Source organism: Enhydra lutris, unplaced genomic scaffold (assembly GCF_002288905.1).
Source record: "Enhydra lutris kenyoni isolate GAN:26980312 unplaced genomic scaffold, ASM228890v2 scaffoldscaffold38, whole genome shotgun sequence".
NCBI classification, from domain to species: Eukaryota; Metazoa; Chordata; class Mammalia; order Carnivora; family Mustelidae; genus Enhydra; species Enhydra lutris.
This window is the reverse complement of record NW_019154122.1, coordinates 12,567,890-12,580,935: the sequence shown is the minus strand read 5'-3', so window position 1 is coordinate 12,580,935 and position 13,046 is coordinate 12,567,890. Positions and strand designations below refer to the sequence as shown.

Here is a 13,046-nt window from a genome sequence, read left to right as displayed (position 1 = left end):
TGATTTAACAGTGTAGACCCTGGAACCAGCCTGTCTGTTCAGATCCCTGTGCGGCCACTTACTGCCAGCATGACCGGGACTCTGTCTGTGCCTCAGTTCCCCCATCTCTTAAATGGGAGTAATAATGACAGCATTTACGTCACAAAGGGGTAGAGAGGTCATACACAAAAGCATTAGAACCGTGCTTGGCACATAATAATAACTATTTGCCATTATTTCAGAAGAAAGTTTTTTTTTAATTTGGGGAAAATAAAGCAGCTGCAAAGACTGCGACCTCCTCTTGCACACGCTATCTGCTGAGCTGCCGTTGAAGTAGTTGGTAGAGCTGACATCTTCCAGCCCCCACCTCCGGGACCAGCTCTCCGACTCTGAGGGGCACAGAGTCCTGCCACGGGTGCTCTGTCTGCATTTAAGTGGAGCCCACTTCTTGTGCTTTCAGCTGGATCACTGCATCCAGCCGGCAGTCATCACCAAGGACGTGTGCATGGTCTTCTACTCCCGGGACGCCAAGATCTCGCCGCCACGCTCTCTGCGCAGCCTCTTCGGCAGTGGCTACTCGAAGTCACCAGACTCGTAAGTGTCTGAGACAAGTGTAGCTTCCAGCTGGTTCGCCCCCAGCAGACTCAGCAGAGCCCTCGGGGTCCCTGGCTTGCTGTTTCAGGGTCGGCTTCCAGCCTGATAGCGGGATGCGGTAACTCCCAGGTGTTGGCATTGACTGAAATACTGACGGGTGCGTGCGTGTGTGAAGGGACAAAGTCATATTACATTGGGACCCTCGCAGAACAGTTTTGCAGGGACTGAATGTTCTTTCAGATGTCGTTAATTCTTACCGATTACCACTGGGATTTTCTTCTGTTAAAGACTTATTCCTATTTAAGGTACATCAAAATATGTCAGGCCTAACACAGGGATTACTTGTGCCTCACTCCCGTCTAAACAGTAAGGTTCCTAGTCACACGCCCCCGAATTCGATGCTCACCATTTCATTCTAGTCAGACTTTCCCCCTCATCTCTTCTCTTGTGGTAAGGCAGATTTTTAATTTGTATATTTGTATTACACACTTTGGGGTTTATTATTCAATTCATTCCTCCTGTTGAAGTAATTCAAGAGATTCCTTCTAGGAAAAATATACTTCTTAAGTTTAGAATAAGAAAGGAAATAAGAAAAGTCTGTAATTCCATTTGAGTGTGGGCTGCAGTCTGGACAGCAGTGTTTTAAGTGGAAGGAATTGAGATTTTCCTGCTTTTGTGCTGTAAGAAGTTAACCAGTTGTTTGTTTTCATTCGAATAGCAATCGAGTCACTGGAATTTATGAACTCAGTTTATGCAAAATGGCGGACACGGGCAGTCCAGGTAAGCCCTTATGGATGGGGAGCTGATAGTTATCTTTGCCTGTGTTTGGAGTATATTATGTCCAAAATCTATCCTTCTCACGTAGGATTAATAGAAAATTTTTTAGAAAGCAGGTATATTTCATAAGCCATTTTTTTTTTTGGTGGTGATGAGAGTTACCTTTTTCTGAGTTACAACACTATTTGGTTTGAGACCTCCTAAACAGTTATGAAAACTATATTGAACAAAATGTCATGAGGTTGCAATGTATTACAAAAAATTTTGAGTATATTAGAATGAATTTGGGTTGGCAGACTTCATAACCATTTCCCTTTCCATGTTAGTGCCAAAGATACCTCAGCAGGGTAGCTTTATAGGTGCTATCGAGCTAGAATTCGAACTTCTTGTGCTCTAGGAAGATGGATTATTAAATTGAATCTGTACTGTGTCCTTTCTGATGTCTCTTTGCACTGCTGCTGTTCCTCTAGCTTGGTGGCCTTTGCATGTCTATGTTTATAAACTGGAACTGGAACTATAAACTATGTTTATAAACTGGAACATGGACAAAAGTCAGGGTTTTTAAAGAGCATTTGATTAAGGTGAGGTTGAATTATCTTAGAGAACACTTACGGAAGAAGGTCAGGTCCCACAGGTAAGATTTAGATTAAAAACAGAAGTTGAGTATGAGTCCTAGTCCCAACAGCAGCTAATTATAGTGTCCAGACACCTTCTTAAGAAAGTTTCTTAATTAACATAAATTTATATCTTTGATATGTATCAACAGTCTAACATTTTTTAAAAATTGATGGGAAATGATGGTGCCGAAGCTGTCCATCATCTGGAGCCCTAACCAAGCTTCTGAATGTGGGACGCGGCGGGGGGAGGGGAAATGGAGAGGTGGTCCCTTCCTACTTTATTCATAAGGGTGTATTTTTATATATTTGGAACCGTAAGGTACAGACTATTCAGTCTTTCTACATTTTCACTTAACACAGTAGCTTGGGCATCTTCTCAAGTTACATCACAGTCTTCATAGTTATCAAAGAATGTAACTCAATTTTAAAAGAAGTTCAAAGAATTCCTTTAGGGCAAAAGGGATAAATATTTATTAGTAAATAAAATCCCATGGATCTTGAGTAAGTGTCATGATTTGCCATGTGTATGAATTATTTTGAGCTAAAAATGGGATCAGGGTTTTCTCTGAAAGAAAAAGAAAAGATATTGTTTTCTCTTGGCTCAGGCATGCAGAGGAGAAGAAGAAAAATCTTGGATACATCAGTGGCATATGTGCGAGGAGAAGAGAACTTAGCAGGCTGGCGGCCCCGTGGGGACAGTCTCATTCTTGAGCACCAGTGGGAGTTAGAGAAGCTGGAGCTCCTTCACGAGGTACCCAAGGGCAGGAGACGCTCAAGTGAACTCCCAAAATACCAGCCACCACTCACCTTCTCTGTGTGATCTTGGCTTTTCGCCTTTCAATCATGATGGAGGCATATTTTCCTTACTAAGATCTTAATGAGCTTTGGGGTTCCTGGGTGGCTCAGCGCTTAAGCGCCTGATTCTTGGTTTCGGCTCAGGTCATGATCTTGGGGTCATGAGATCGAGCCCCATGTCAGGCTCCTTGCTTAGTGGTGGGGAGTCTGCTGAAGATTCTTTGTCCCTTTCAGTCTCCCTCTGCCCCTTGCCACTCCATTCACGCAAGCGCTCTTTCACCCTCCCTCCATCTCTCTCTCTCTCTCTCTCAAATAAATAAGTAAATAAATCTTTAAAAAAAGAATCTTGGGTCGGGTCCTGGGATGGAGCCCCGCGTCGGGCTCCCCTGCTCAACGGGAAGCCTTTTTCTCCCTCTCCCCCTCCCCCTGCTTGTATTTCTTCTCGCACTCCGTCAAATAAATAAATAAGAAATCTTTACAAAACAAAAAAATCTTAACAAGGTTTATGTCCGCTGAGGCAGCTGTGCTGATCTTCTCAGGTGGAGAAAACTCGCCACTTCCTGCTGCTGCGTGAGAGACTTGGTGACAGCATCCCCAGATCCCTGAGTGACTCGTTGTCCCCCAGCCTCAGCAGCGGGACCCTCAGCACCTCCACCAGCATCTCCTCTCAGATCTCTACCACCACCTTTGAAAGCGCCATCACCCCCAGCGAGAGCAGCGGCTACGACTCGGCGGACATTGAAAGCCTGGTGGACCGAGAGAAGGAGCTGGCTACCAAGGTGTGAGTCCCTTCCTCTCGCTGAGCCCCCTGGGAGCTGGGTTTTCATTTTCATGTTTCTTTGAGGGCCTCTGTTTCAAGGCCTGTACTCGCTGTGAAGATAGAAATAAGTAAGACTCCATTTCTACCCTTGCTGCACTCACAGGTGACTCGGTGACAAGCATGTGATAAAGGTCTGTGTCTGAGTCCGGGGGAGCCGGAGGAGAGCCCTCCACGGGCCGGTGCTGCTGAGCTAAGCTCAGAAGCCCGCCCCGGAGCGACCATGTAGGCTACAGCTCAGCGCTAGGGAGTCGCTGGGGAACACAGGGAGGGGCAGGACCAGATCTCCCAGGGTCTGGGGACTGGACTAGAGAGCAGTGTCCTGGGGGTGATACAGAAATATCTTGAACTAGTGTTCGTGTTTTAGGAAGACCGCTGTGGCAGCAAGAAAGAGGGTGGGTTTGGGGTGACAGAGACTCGAGGCACAAAGAGCTGTTGACGGCACAGAGATCTCTCCGGGTGAGAGATGGTGTGGGTCTCCGCTGAGGCAGGAGGCTGCGGGCTGGAGAGGAAGGGTCATCACGGAAGAGACACCGGGGCCGTAGAGTTGGCGCTCCTTGTTGCCCGGATGGGGTGGGAGAGGACAAAGGGGTCGCTGAGGATGACTCCCAGGCGTGTGGTGTCTGGGCAGCCGGCCCACAGTGGGCTAGAGGGGTGAGAGGGCTTTTGTGCCGTGTTGTTTCAGTAACCAGATGGTCTTCTAGTCAGTTTAGGAAAATAATGTCCATCCAGAAGTCTCCATGGCCTTTAGGACCAGGAGGAATCGGAACGGGCACTGTTGTGTTCTTAAGCACTTCCAGACTGGTGCTGCCAGCTCTTGTCTTGAGAATGACTTTTTGACCCACTTAATTTCTCTTCATTAGGCATACAACAGGCTGCCCTTGCTAAATTACATTCTTACTTCATTCTAGACCTTTCGGGGCCGTAGCTGAGCTCCACTGTGGGTGTTAGCCTGTTGTTTCCTCCAACTGCCTTGCATCGAAGGCTTCATGGAACTGTTGAGACTCACACCTTCCTCTCTCTCCCCTAGTGCCTGCAACTCCTCACCCACACTTTCAACCGGGAGCTCAGCCAGGTGCACGGCAGCATCAGTGACTGCAAGGTGAGCCACCCAGGTTCCCCGTCCCAGGTCCCTGCTTTGACGTGGCCTCACATGCGTGTAGCGTCGGATCTGAGGATGAAGGACATACCTGCTCTTGTGTTTGATTTAATCTCTCCGAGTCGGAACACTGACTTCCGCAGATAAAGGCTCTGCAGTGTTATCAGATGTGTCTCTCAGAGTGTTATCAGATGGGACACATTTTGGCTTTTCCCCGAATCCCTTGGAGAAGACCTTGTAGGGACTGGTATGTCACTGTGTGACAGGACACCAGAAGTCCTGAGGTTCTTGGTGGCATTAAATGTTGTTGGCTTCAGCAAAGAGGCGAGCGCTGAAAGCGCCTCTGCAGCGCTCACTCAGTGCTGTGCCCTGCGACCTTTTCTGCTCCCTCTTCCTTCCTGCTGGGGAGGCCTTTGCGCCCTCGCCGTTCCTTTCCTCGGGGTCGTCTCCTTCCAGATGTTCCCATGATTGGCGCCCTTATCTTGTTCATTTTTCTCTCGAACATCCACTCCTTAGCCACCCTCTGTAAAGGCAGCAGCTCCCTGAAGCCGCCTGACCTCTCTCCCTGCTGCATGTTTTGCTGTAGCTCTTACCGCCACCTGACGCCGCGTTTTATTCTAGTGCAGTTGACACACGGTGTTAAGCTGGCTCCAGGCTTATAACATAGTGATGGAACAGTTCTGTACCTTACCCAGGGCTCACCACGTGACAAGTGTCGTCCCCATCTGTCACTGCACGGTGTTACTACAGTGTTAGCGGCTGTATTCCCGATGCCGTCCTTTTCATCTGCATGACTGACTTACTCTGTCACCGGAAGCCTGTACCTCTTCATTCCCTTCATGTTTCCCATCCCCTCACCATCTCCCCTCAGTTCGTTTCTGTACTTAAAAGCCTGCTTTTTTGCTTGTTTTTTTATTTGTTTGTTTTTTAGGTTCCACATGTAAGTAAAAGCATGTGGGCTTTGTCTTTCTCTGTCATATTTCACGTAGCATCATACCCTCTAGGTCCATCCATCTTGTTGCAAATGACAAGATCTCGTTATCTCTGTGGCTGAATAACATTCCACTGTGTGTATAGACACGTCTTCTCTATCCGTTCATCTACCAGTGGACACTCGAGTCGCTTTCCTGTCTTAGCTAGTGTACATAATGCTGCAGTGAACATAGGTGTGCATGTATCTTTTTTGAATTAGTGTTTTCATTTTCTTTGGGCAAATACCCAATAGTAGAATCACTGCGTTGTACGACTACCTGACACTTTGCAAATTGTTTGTTGATTTGTTCTCCAGTTAGAATGTAAGCTCCTGGAGGACAGGGCCTCTGCCATATTTTTGGAATAGTGCCTGTTGTTTTAAATCCTGGGCTCACAGAGATAGGCTCATTTAATTAATGCAGGACAGTCACAAAATGAAAAACCAGCCTGGCCGCTTGTAAATGATTCCTAATGTGACAGGCCGTAAAGGATTTGTAAGCCGTTTTCTTGAATGGCCTGCAGCAGCAGATATACGAACGGGAGGTCACTGGGTGTCAGAGCTCCTCGTTAGAGAGGCATTTTGGGTTTTCAGCTGAATCTCACGTGCTGTCTTCCATTTGCCCCCCGCCCCGCCCCCAGTTGTCTGATATCTCTCCTATCGGACGGGATCCCTCCGTGTCCAGTTTCAGCAGCGCGACCCTCACTCCTTCCTCCACCTGCCCTTCTCTGGTAGATGCCAGAAGCAACTCTCTGGAGCAGAAGTAAGTGCCCTCGTTTACTGGAAATAATAATAATAATAATAAAAGAGGCGGCTGGCTGGCTCAGTTGGGGGAGGGTGCAGCTCTTTTTTTTTTTTTTTTTTTATTTAACACAGAGAGAGAGAGAGAGAGAGAGAGAGATCACAAGAAGGCAGAGAGGCAGGCAGAAAGAGAGGAGGAGAAAGCAGGCTCCCTGCTGAGCAGAGAGCCCGATGTGGGGCTCGATCCCAGGACCCTGAGACTTAACCCACTGAGCCACCCAGGCGCCCCGAGGGTGCAGCTCTTGATCTCGGGGTTTGAGCCCTGCATTGGCGGTAATGATTACAAAAAACACAGACATACATACAAAAAAGAAGAAAAGAAGCCTCAATTACCCAGACTTCATGGAGAGAAGCTAGCCTAAGAACCAAAGATACATGAGCCTTCCTCCAGCTCTGGCTCTCTGCTGAGGGCAGGACCAGCCCCCTCTGTGGCACTCGGAAGTACTTGGGAGCCCTTTACGGCTATCGCAGCCCCAGGGAGATGCTCCTGTTCCTTCTGCCACCATGTGTCGCCGGCTTCCTGCATGAAAACCCTTGGTTCCTCTTCTGCATCCCTCTCCTGCGCGTTTGGCCCACCATTCCCACTCCTGCGTGGTTCCGCAGTCCTGCCACAGAGCAAGTCCCCATCTTGGGGAAAACAGTTTAAAACTAGTTTGGAAATTATATTTTGACGGCACAATGAAACATGTTGGTAAGAATAATAGAGACAGATTTGGTCTAGATCCAGTGAATTCATCTCTGTAATCACTTGTTTGTGATTCACATCACACTCCTGGGCCTGTCTCTGTTCAGCGTGCTCGCCTGTCAGAACCCACCTGGTATCGTCCAGCTGTCTGTCATACTGTACCCACGGGGCCACCGGTGAGTGTGGCTGAGAAAATAGCACAAGCAGGTGGTTTAATTAATTCGGGATGTCATCAACTCTAACATTATTTAATGGGCTGCCACTAAGAAAGAAAAAGTGCGGCAACCCAAATGTGGCCTGTCACCAATTGTAAGACACACCCAACTTGAGAAATGGTCAAGTATTTAAAACCGGGAGTTTTGGAATGGGCGAGATACAATTCACCAGGCTCAGCTGCTCTGGGATAACTCACAGTGCAGAGTGTAGGCGCTCCTGCTCACAGCACGGTCCCGGGCTGCCTTCAGTCGCTGGTCGTTCGGGGAAGCCAGCTTCTTCCCACTTGTTTGCTTTCCCCGCCAGCCCCCTAGGGCAGTGGCGCCCCGATGTCAGAGCACGCCAGCGTCACCTGGGAGGCTTGTAGAGATGGGTAAACGTCCATCGGTTCTAATTCTGTAGGTCTGGGTTGGAGCCCGAGAATTTGAATTTCTAACAAGTTTCCAGGTGAAGGTGTTGCTGCTGGTTAGGGATGACACTTTGAGAACCACTGCCCTAGTTGTGGCCTGGGAACAAAATAGAAACACGTAAGGGGATGGAGTTGATGCCCCTGACACTTCCGTTCAGAGGGCTTCAGAGCAGGAAGAGGGACGGCATGACGCGGTGACTTTTGTGACTTCTGAAGGATGACCCCAGTTAAAGCTGGAATTAACATTCCGATACCACTTGTCTTCTCAGCCGAGCTCTCCGCAGCCGATGTTTTCGAGGCCCCTGCTGGTGAGGGGGGCTTGTTCCTCCCAGTGAGCGGGGTAGACTCGTTGTGCGTGGACCTCACTGACGCTCCTCTTGCCCCTAACCTTTCTCTTTTAAAGGACCCCAGAAGCCAATTCCCGGGCCTCTAGTCCCTGCACAGAATTTGAACAGTTTCAGATTGTCCCAACTGTGGAAACACCCTATTTGGCCCGAGCAGGAAAAAATGAATTTCTCAATCTTGTTCCAGATATTGAGGAAATCAGACCAGGGTGAGTACTGTGCTGACCAGGGATGCCGGGTATAAAAGACAGATCACAGCACTTTTCTCTCCGCTCTTGTACCCGGGGTGTACGTTGCTGTCTAATGCCAGTGCAGTCTGGGCTAGGGAGCGGGGCTGGTTCCTGCCCCGAGGTGTCCCATCAGGCACGTCACCACACCACAGTGCGCTCGGGGGGTGGCACTTTGTGTTCTTTTGCTGTGTTACTTTAGCAGGGAAGATTCTAGGCCAAACAGATCTTTGGCCTGTTTTGTTCATCCTAGGCTCTGGGCCTCGGTGAGACCTATTTTCGTGTTCCTCAGACCATGATCACTTTCTTTTTGTAAACAGCCAGCCACTGTCCTGTTGTCCTTTTTAGCTCCGTGGTCTCTAAGAAAGGGTACCTGCACTTCAAGGAGCCACTTTACAGCAACTGGGCTAAGCATTTTGTCGTGGTCCGTCGGCCTTATGTCTTCATCTACAACAGCGACAAAGACCCCGTGGAGCGTGGTGTCATTAACCTGTCCACGGCTCAGGTGGAGTGCAGCGAGGACCAGCAGGCCATGGTGAAGGTCAGTCCGGCTCTGGCGGCCACGGCACCCCTCCCTTCTGAGTTCTAAACTCTCTGCGGTGTGGTGTGGCCTCTCTCCTGTGTGTCTGGTCTCCCTGACCCTTCAGTGTGAGGTGCTATGTGCCCTGGGAGGCGAGCAGGGTGGTCTCCGCCGTCAGCAGCCGTCGTAACTCTCCCGTCCCCCTACATCTCTTTCAGACACCCAACATCTTTGCCGTGTGCACAAAGCATCGTGGGGTCCTCTTACAGGCTCTCAACGACAAAGACATGAACGACTGGTTGTATGCCTTTAACCCACTCCTCGCTGGCACGATACGGTACGAAGTCGTCCTCGTGTTTCCTCCTTCTTGGCTTTTGGTCAGTGTAAATCAAGAAGGAAGTCTTGTTCCCAAAACGTAGGTTGAAGATAGAGGAAGGACAGCCACGTAAGCGTGGTTGTAATGTGGGGACGAGACCTCCGCTCGTCATAAGCTATCGCCTGCTGTTCTGAATGGCTAAAGGAAGCCGGTCACATGTGCGTCCAGCTAACGTTCTGCTTTGATTTTTTTTATTCAAGATTTTATTTAATTTTCTGAGTCAGGGGAAGGTGGTGAGAACCTTCATGGTCTCCCAGTAGTCCAGCCTGTGATCCAAGCCTCTGATCCTGTCAGGGGCTTGTGTCCCAGGGGCCTTCTGTGTCACAGCTTAGTCTCCTTACTCAGGAGCCTAGAGACCTGGGCCTTGAGTGCTGGAGGGGAAGAAGCCCAAGGAAGAGACTGCTGGGGGGAGGGACATCTGGATGCAGCCTTCTAATCCGTCCTGTTCCTCTGTCCCCTGTAGGTCAAAACTCTCCCGCAGATGCCCCAGCGAACTGAAGGACTAAGTGACTGTGCTGAGCAGCCTCACTCGCCTGTGAGAGATAAAGAAAGTGTTGCCTCTCACTTCTCTCTGTGATTCTTGATGGCCCCTCTCGTGTGTAAGCCTGTGGAATAACCGCTTTCCCTCCTGTCAACACTCTCTAGCTCTCCGCGCCCCCCGTCTCCATTGCTCTGTACCCTTCTCTTTTTTCTTGTGCTGAGAATCTTGGTCGTAGCATGTGGCCTAACAAAAGGGAGAAAAACAAACAAAAAAAACAAAAATAACCCAGAGGGGATCCAGTGAATCTCCAAATTATTTTTTTGTGTCTTTTGGCTTCCTTTTGTATAATAGGTCCCCATTATGACCACCTGTGATGTCTGTACTGCTGTCTTTGGATATCTTTGTCTGGTTTTTAAGACCACATAATACTTCTTTTCCTTTTCTCTATTTGTGATGTCACTTTAATTTTGGGTGGGGGGGGTGGCTTAGAGACTACGGGAGGAAACATCTAGCTTTTTTTAGAACCTAAAAGGAAAAAACTTACCTTTTCCCTTTCCATCTCTTTTTGCCATTGTGAATCCCTGCATTTTCCTTTCAGGGAGAAGGTTGTCATGAGTTTAGAAACGGCACAGGTGTGTTCTCTGAAAGTGCTTATTTAGAATGCAGTTATGCAGTTTTCTTTTAGTGGAAGAGAGAAGGCAGGACTTCTTAGTGGGCCTGGAATGGTGGCTACTGCTGACCTTGTAGGAAGGGAAGAGCCCAGGATATTACCCGTGGATTTGAGAGGACTGTGGGATCTGACGTCATATCATGAAGGGAGGCAGACAGTGAGATGAGGATAGCTCCTCCCAGCAGGCACTCCTGTGAACCGCTTCTCTCTCAGAGGTTCTCATTTTTCTTTTTGGCATTAGCGGTGGCGGTACGGTTTGGAATTAGTGCGGTGTCATACACAAATGTCCCACAAGGGGGAGTGACTTTCTGCTAATGAATTTAATGGTCATTGTGTCATTATAATTCTGGTAATGCTGAGTAGTGACCTTGTGATTGTTGTAGCTCCTTTTGATCAAAGAAATGTAACTTTCAAGTACAGACTTGGAAGTCTCCCTCTGAATCCAGGGGTCGTCTCCAGTGGTCCTTGTCAGATGGAAAATGCTTTCAGTAATGCGTCTCCTCCCATAATCAGAAATAAGCAGACTCGGCAGGCTTTGTCTCCTGGATCAAGAGATTAAAACAAATCCCCTCCCACCACTGAAAAAAAAAAAAAGAAAAAACAAAAGGACACCTGGGGGCAGAGCAGAGGCACACCTGAGCCCTGGCCCCAGTGGCTGGCTGCTGCCCCCACCTTGCCTTCATGGGATGTGGAAATACTGCCAGAGGAAGAAAGAGGGAGCTCGCTGCTGACAGTCTCCTTCTCTGACAGAACAGGGTCATCTGCCTGCAGACGCCATCATGGAAGAAGATGAGATACTCTTCTTTCTTTCAGCTGCCAGGAAGTTTTATAGGAACGGCCTGGGGAGGGAAGGCCTGCAGGTTCATTCAGTTGCTTTGCCGGTTGATGTGGGGTGTTCTGTACCATCCTTACGCCCCTCACACACACCTCTGTTGGCCGTCCCTCAGGCATTCAGCGAAGTATCTGCCCTCTCTCACCTCGTGGAGACTGAGGGTCTCCAGCCTTGAAGTTGCTGCCTTTCCAGTGGTGCGGACCAGCTGATTTTCTGCTTCAGGCAGCTCGGGGCAGGGGCTCGTGCCCGCTGTGGAATAGAGCTGGGCAGGCGCGCGTCAGCGGACCCTTGCTTCTGACCTCCTGGTTGGGCTCATCTCTGAGAACAGGTCTTCTGGCTCCGGTAGAGCTGCCTTGCAGAGAGGAGGAAAAGTGAATCATGGCAAGCTTGAGAGAAAGGATAGAAATCCCAGGCTGTGATCTTAGCTGAAAAGTGATCAATAAAAACTCTAGGTTTTTTTTAACTTCCTTTCTCTCCTTAAAACATAGGTCATTAACTATGATGTTACTTGTTTTCTAAGCAGTGTGTGAGATTTTTAATGTAGTTAAAGGTTCCTTCGTTGTCTAATGGGCCCAGTATGCCCTTCTGTGCCCTTCTGGTGTAGACTCAAATCCAGGACCTGTTGGTGTTTAGAGACCGCTGCTGGACCGGAATGAAATCTAATTTCAGGGAAATGAAGATGAAATTCGAAGGTCACATTTTAAAATAAAGTCACGGGTGCCGCTGCTGTTTGTCATGAAGTCTGACAGAGGGACCCATGTCCACGGCAGAGGGAGGTGGGGAGGGCTGAGGGGGGAGTCAAATCATGTGATACACTGAAGTGACGTTTGGTTTTTCTTCTAACTCAAAACTGGCTTGGAAAGTCTTTGCTTTGGAGGTATCAGAGATTAGAGCTGGTGGCACTGGACTGTTCGTGTAACACCCCTGGGTGAGAGGGCCCCTGAGGAAGCAGGATGTCCACGTCCGGCAGGGGTCTCTGGCGCCGGTGCTTTCCACCATCTGAGGACGGTCCTTATTGGTTCCCCTTTTCCTTCAGCGGCCCATGTCCAGATTGCAGTTGGAACGGTTTCAGGATTAATGTTCCATTTCTAGGCAGATCCATCCCCACTTCAAAGCTGAGAGACCATTTATAGCAGAAACTACTTATGAGGCTTTAACTGAAGCCATGGTGGCAGGAAAGTTGCTATTTAATATTAACATATTAATATTAGTAGTCAAGGAAACTACCTTTTGAGGGTTTTTTTTAATGTTTTTTTTCCCCCAAAAGCACTCCTTTAAACAAGCAAAAAACAAAAAGAAAAAGCTCCTACACAAAGGAAGGAGAAATGAGTGCTAGTGAAAAGTAATCATGTCCTCCCCTCCTTCCCCACCCTCCTACCTCCTGCCAAAGCAAAACATGACCTCACAGCCCACAGAGGGCCAGCGCCCACAGCCTCCTCACCTCTGCGCCGGCCTGGGAGTCAGCCAGCTCTCAGGCCGGGCTGTGCAGGGCCAGCCAGCCGCGCACACAGCCAGGGGTGCGGGGAAGGGCTGTTGCCGGCGGCGGGGTGGGCACCCAAATCCTAGCACATCGTTAGACGCTCAAGCCATCACTGTGAGGGGAAGGAAAGTGATTTCTCCCAGCTAAGAAACCACGGTTGCTTTACATTTTTCTCCCCCTTCAGCTGCATTGAACTTCCACAACTACTCCATATTTTCAGTGGGGCTTTTCAGCTCTTTTAAGTTGAAGGAATAAGTTAAATCATTGTGAAAGATCTTTAGGGGTCTAAAAATGACTTCTCCTGGCGCATATTTCAAAGCAAAGACTTCGTTGCCTGCTGCTTGTTGTGATTTACAGGGA

At 48.8% G+C, this 13,046-nt stretch overlaps 1 protein-coding gene across 2 annotated transcripts in view; it reads left to right on the top strand.

Annotated features, from left to right (window-relative positions):
* LOC111154629 (kinesin family member 1B) overlaps positions 1-12,437 on the top strand; it is a 142,252-nt gene extending 129,815 nt beyond the window's left edge. For both annotated transcript variants that reach the window (XM_022514365.1, XM_022514364.1), the window contains 10 exons: positions 440-573; positions 1,292-1,353; positions 2,573-2,718; positions 3,302-3,541; positions 4,610-4,681; positions 6,290-6,411; positions 8,160-8,309; positions 8,676-8,868; positions 9,066-9,184; positions 9,687-12,437. In XM_022514365.1, the coding sequence (XP_022370073.1) occupies positions 440-573; positions 1,292-1,353; positions 2,573-2,718; positions 3,302-3,541; positions 4,610-4,681; positions 6,290-6,411; positions 8,160-8,309; positions 8,676-8,868; positions 9,066-9,184; positions 9,687-9,729 (1,281 nt within the window). In that variant the 3' untranslated portion in view covers positions 9,730-12,437. The remainder of the gene's footprint in view (positions 1-439; positions 574-1,291; positions 1,354-2,572; positions 2,719-3,301; positions 3,542-4,609; positions 4,682-6,289; positions 6,412-8,159; positions 8,310-8,675; positions 8,869-9,065; positions 9,185-9,686) is intronic.
* Positions 12,438-13,046: the final 609 nt, after the last annotated feature.